Consider the following 5,530-nt stretch of genomic DNA (forward strand, 5'->3'; position numbering starts at 1 on the left):
GCCCATGGTAGTGACCTCCTGTCTGGTACACTGTGTGCTGAGACTATAGCCTCCACATGTGACAGCCAGGCTCACTTAGGATTAACCTGTGGATAATCGAGGGGAGGAAAGTTTTCTGAAAGGCAGCTCTAAGCTCTAATATGGGGACTCATTCTAGGGAAAGATAAAGAAAAGACTGACATCTACATGACTTTTTAGTATGCCTTCATGATGTTGTATAAATCTGCTGCTATCTTTGGTAATTTGAAGAAGACTGACAGTCAACATCTCGCCCATAAAACATAAACAAGAGAGAGTCCAAGCCTATTGGAAGCTGAGTTGTTGTTCAAGTGTCAGTCATCTACTGGAAGGGGCACCAGAAGGGTGTGCTTGTCTAATGTTGCCCAAAAATAACAGCACAGAAAATTCTTTAAGAAAAGCTTTTTAGGACAGATCCCCATGAGAAGAATTTGATTCCTCCAGAGACAGTCCTATAGAACAATAAAACATTTTGCCAGTCAGCAAAAGACAGAAAAAGCAGTTTCAGAAACTGGCTTGGATCAATGTGTTTAGCAAAGAAGATACTTTCCCATCTAAGGGGTGTACCTGAAGAGAAGTGTAAAACTAACATGTCTGTGTTCCATCCAGGGCAACTGAGAGAACTTGACTGTTCTTGGGTAGAGACTTTACCAAATAGTGGAAAGCAAAATATCAGGTCTACAATTTGGTCACAACTCTGTCCCTCATCCCAATATACTCATTTGGACAACCCAAAAAAAGAATGGGTGAGGGGTCCCCCATCCAACTAAGGACTGGGGGAGGAATGTTACCCTTTGTCCCCTTGACCTGACAAATGTGGACAGGAAATGAGACATGGCTCAGTGGTTAGAGAGAGGGTTCCCAAAACTCCATTAAGACTGGGTAAGTGACTCCAGGGTCCAAGAAGAAGGACAGGGGCTGCCCAAATACCAGGATGTTTACCCAGGACTCTGCTGGTGATGGCAGTGGTCAGGTCCAGGGAACTCAGGCCCCTTCAGTCGTCCATACCCAAGCCTAGAAGATCAGCTGGAGGGTTATCTGATTTGATATCCCACTGTCTGGATAGAAACTTTTGCCACTAGGGTCAAGAAGACTAAGGAGGACTCAGTCACATGGCCCTCTATACAGCACACTATCCCAAGGTTTGGCCTCTCCTGGTCATTAAAGATTCATGAATGGAGCTTCCTTTCCACCACAGGAACTCAATCTTCCCACAAGTCTAGGGATCCGAAATATTACCTTTGCCAGATTGGTAGCCCCAAACCTTTAGTGTTATTGAATGAATTAACTCAAGATTCTGTGGTAATTTCCAGCCTGTTTGGACAAGGAAACCTGTTTTATAAAATGGATGAAAGTGTTCTGTTTGCCCTCAGGAGTGTTGGCAGAAATAGCCTACAAATGACACCAAGCAGAGCCCTTCTTTGTGGTATGGAAGACTGTTCCTCACATTGGTTCTGGGTTACACTCTGAGGCCAATCAATTGATTCAGTACAATACACTATGAACTTGGGGGCAAGTCCAACGAGCCCTATAGGAGGATGGGAACAAAATTGTTTTACACACCCAGTCTAGAAGAAACTGGGTTCTCCTGGTATGATCCACAGACCAGTTGTATCCTCTGTGGAAGGGACCTTACCAGGTGATCCTGAGAACCCCAATGACTGTCACATTGCTTGATATTAACAGCTGGGGTTATATTTTCAAGTTAAAACCAGGGATCTCAAGGTAGACACTCTACGCAAGGACATGAGGAATGTACTCTGATCTGTGATCTGAGGAAAGCTCTCAAACATTTTTAATGGACCAGTGAGTTGGCTCAGCAAATAAAAGCAGTGGTGATGACCCTAGAGTGAGCTGCAGAGTCCTTAAGGCAGAAGGAGGGGACCAACTCCTGCAAGTTGTCCTTTGACCTCACATACATGACCTCCACATACATGACCTCACATACATGACCTCACATACGTTTGTGGTCTATCAAGACCAACACAGTAAGTGGGAATCATTAAAACAGAACTGGACAAACAAAAACCTCCACATGGTCATCAAACCCTGAAACCCCAACCCCATCAGCCCCTGCATGTCTGTTGATTCAGATCATTGCTTGTCTAGGGAGATGATCATGGATCATAAGCCACCCTAGCTGCACAGAGAGAAGACACCAGAAGGAGAAAAGTGCCAACGCCTGTCTCAGAGACAAGAACGGCCACCTGGATAAACACGAAGGAACGGAAGGCCTCTGTCTCCATTTCCTGGGCAATCTCCTAGCTAAAGGCAAGAGGAAGACAGAGCATCGGGCTGCTAAGCCACTGTCCTCTGAGATGGATAGGACACTCCAGAGAGTAGAGTGTACAGATTCCTGGTTTTTGTCTATGTAAGGGTTAGATAGAAAATAGTGGTGTTTGTCATGGAAATTTCATTCCTTTGTGTAACCCTAATTTGTTCTCATTCAATCCTGTGCCTCTCTGCCCTTTCATACACATCCTCACCCTGTGTGGCTGGGTCTCTGGTTTCAGACAGTCCCCTTCTGCCTCCCTCTCCATGTATTCTGCTATCCAATTTACATGTTCCTTTAGACTTCTTCAGACAAAACTTCACCCAATTTCATGTTTTATAAAACACACACACACACACACACACACAACATAAAATTGCAAACAGTTTTTGTGACAAATCACACACACACACTACACACACACACACACACATCCTATTTTTCAACAAAAAAAAAATCGATTGAGGTGGAGAGAGAGCTCAGCAGCTAAGAACACTGCATGTTCTTCCAGAGGACCTGGGTTAATTCCTAGTTCCCCTGTAGCTAACAATCATCTGTACCTCCAGTTCCAGGGATTCAACTCCATCTTCTCCCCTCTGCTGACATCAGGCACATATATGGCACATAGACATCCATATAAGAAAAACACCCACATACACCAGATAAAAATTATAAATTAAAAATAAAATTCTGCATAGGAGAGAAAACGTGGCATTTGGCTTTCTGAGTCTGGCTTATTTCAGTTAACACGATGATTTTCAATTTTTTTCCATTTTCCTGCAAACGTTGATGTTGGGAGTTGGGTCTAATGCTCACTGCCACATCTGCTGATGCTGGGCTCGCACATGTCCTTAAAAGGATGGCATCTTCCCATTTGAAATCATCCCTGACTACAGTTCTGTCCTCAGGAGTCAGGGCAGAACCTCTCATCATTCATCTCTTTTCTGTGTGGATTCCAGTGCCCTTATCGTGGACTCTGTGCCTTCCTGGTTTCTGTTGAATGGTCTCATAATGGACCTTTGAGGACAGCCATGCAGAAAGAGGGCAAGGGGTAAATAGTCTTATCGAGAGATCCCAATTTCCTAGTCTCCTCTCCCAACCACTTCTTCCCCACAGATAAACCAGGGAAGATTCCCTATAGGAACTTTCTGAAAAGGTGGGCATCTCCTCTCAGATTCATTTGTTTTCAGACACTGGGAAGATACCTCAACTCGTAGGAGGTCATGCCTTGAAAGACATGCACGCTCACGCACCAGAAATGTGTGTGTTTCCCCCTCTTCCTCCCTCCCCACCTGTGTCAGACACAGAGACACCAGAGATCTAGATGTGTATGCAAAGGTGTTTATTGATTACAAAAATCTGTTAAGCTATATTAAAGGGAGTCAGGGACAGGTTTCATGAGGACAGGAGCTGATACGCAGTGCAGACAGAGGAACTGGATCTTCACTACTGTGATCTTGGCAGGAGCCGATGAGCTCAGGTACAAAGTGCTGGCACTGGAGCTAAAATATCCTATCCAAGTGAACCGGAACCACTGGGAACATGGGACTGTCCCGTGGAGTTCTGGGGTTACAGGCAACTGTGTAGAACTTCAACGATCCTGTAGTTTGGTATCTGCATTGGCTATAAATCCTTGCCGGAGTTGTGAGGTTACAGAAAGTTACAGATACCTGAGAGGAACTGTTATGACAATTCGTACTGATTCCATCTTTACAGGTTGTATGTGGATTGCCACACACCCCAACAACATTAGCAAAACTTGCATGAAGGAAAGTATTTATGCCCTTACATCTTCCTGTATAACTGTTGACACGCAGCATGGCAGCATTACATTGGGGGTAGGCGCTATTATAGATGTGCTGGATGGCAAACCACTGGGAAGGGGTTGGTCGCTGGCATGAGACAAGCCTTAGGACAAGTCCCAGAAGCAGAAGGAGACAAAGTCTGGACTCGAGCAGCTTCAGACCCATGTTTCCTGGGAGAACAGAAGAGAAGAGACTACTCCCACCTTGGCTCACTTTGCCCTCTCTCTTCCTGAAGGCCCTCTGCTGTCACTAGGTTCACAGTGCCACTTCTCCTGGACACTGCCCCATCAGTACCCCTCCTGTCCCAGGCCCAGACAGTCAGTGTCTTACCCAGTGTGCGTTGTGGCTCCTGTGGAACTGAGTGCTGGCTGTCCTGGAAATCAGGGGTAATGGCTGAGCTCCACTTGGGCCCACAGATATGGAGCAGCCCTGTGGGTGGAGCCTGTGCCCCAGAGTCTTCAACGTGCAGAACCCACAGATTGGTGCACTGCCTGCTTGTGCAACCGCCTTCTGTTTCTTCCTTGGCCAAGCCACGGTGCTGCTGGTTCCATGGCAGGGCATCAAATTCCATGCCCTCTTGTGCAGGGCAGTTTGAAGTCTGAATCTGAACTCTACATGGAAATCTCTGTGTTGCCTGTTGACTGACTGCAGACTTCATGACTGTTTTCAGTAATGGACAGACCAAGTTTTCTATTGCCTGGCTACAACTTAGAAACAAAGCCTTGGGAAGCCAGAATCATAAGAGAGATTTACATTTCTGTCCTTTATTTTTAAAATTCTATGATGTTGGGGTGTGCAGAGATGGCTCAGTGGTTAAGAGCTCTTGCTGCTCTTCCAGAGGACCCAAGTTTCCTTTCAGCACCTATGCTGGGTGACTTAAGACTGCCTGTAATTCCATTCCAGGACATCTGATGTCTTCTAATGTTGGCATCTGTTGGCATGTTGAGACACATGTACACAGACACACAGAGACACATGAGCACAAATAAGTCTTTTTTTTTTTAAAGATTTATTTATTTATTATATCAAGTACATGTACACAGACACACAGAAGAGGGCATCAGATCTCTTTACAGATGGTTGTGAGCCACCAAATTGAACCTCTGGACCTCTGGGATCTTAGGGATGGGTGAGATGTCAGTGGTTAAGAGAACGTCCCTTCTTCTGGATTTCTTTCCTTCCAGAGAACCCCAGTTTGTCCCCCAGAGGTCACAACTACAGATAACTGCAGTGCCAGGGAAATTAGACTACTGTTTGGTTTTTGTTAGTACCTGTACATGCCTGGGACATGTACCTGTATATGCCCGGCACATGTGAGTGCAGACACATGTGAAAGTTAAAAAAATAAACTTTAAAAATTGTATTTACAAATAATACCAAACCCTTTACTCAAGGCATACTGCACTGTATTCTTCTGATCGGTTCCTGTATAAGG

General features: G+C 45.2%; 1 protein-coding gene across 1 annotated transcript; it reads right to left on the reverse strand.

Annotated features, from left to right (window-relative positions):
- Positions 1-3,792: 3,792 nt before the first annotated feature.
- LOC116913885 (eosinophil cationic protein-like) lies at positions 3,793-4,260 on the reverse strand. The gene has a single exon (XM_032918173.1). It carries the CDS (start codon positions 4,258-4,260, stop codon positions 3,793-3,795), a length of 468 nt encoding a protein of 155 aa, XP_032774064.1.
- Between the last annotated feature and the right edge of the window lie 1,270 nt (positions 4,261-5,530).

The sequence above is a fragment of the Rattus rattus genome, chromosome 12 (assembly GCF_011064425.1).
Source record: "Rattus rattus isolate New Zealand chromosome 12, Rrattus_CSIRO_v1, whole genome shotgun sequence".
NCBI lineage: Eukaryota > Metazoa > Chordata > Mammalia > Rodentia > Muridae > Rattus > Rattus rattus.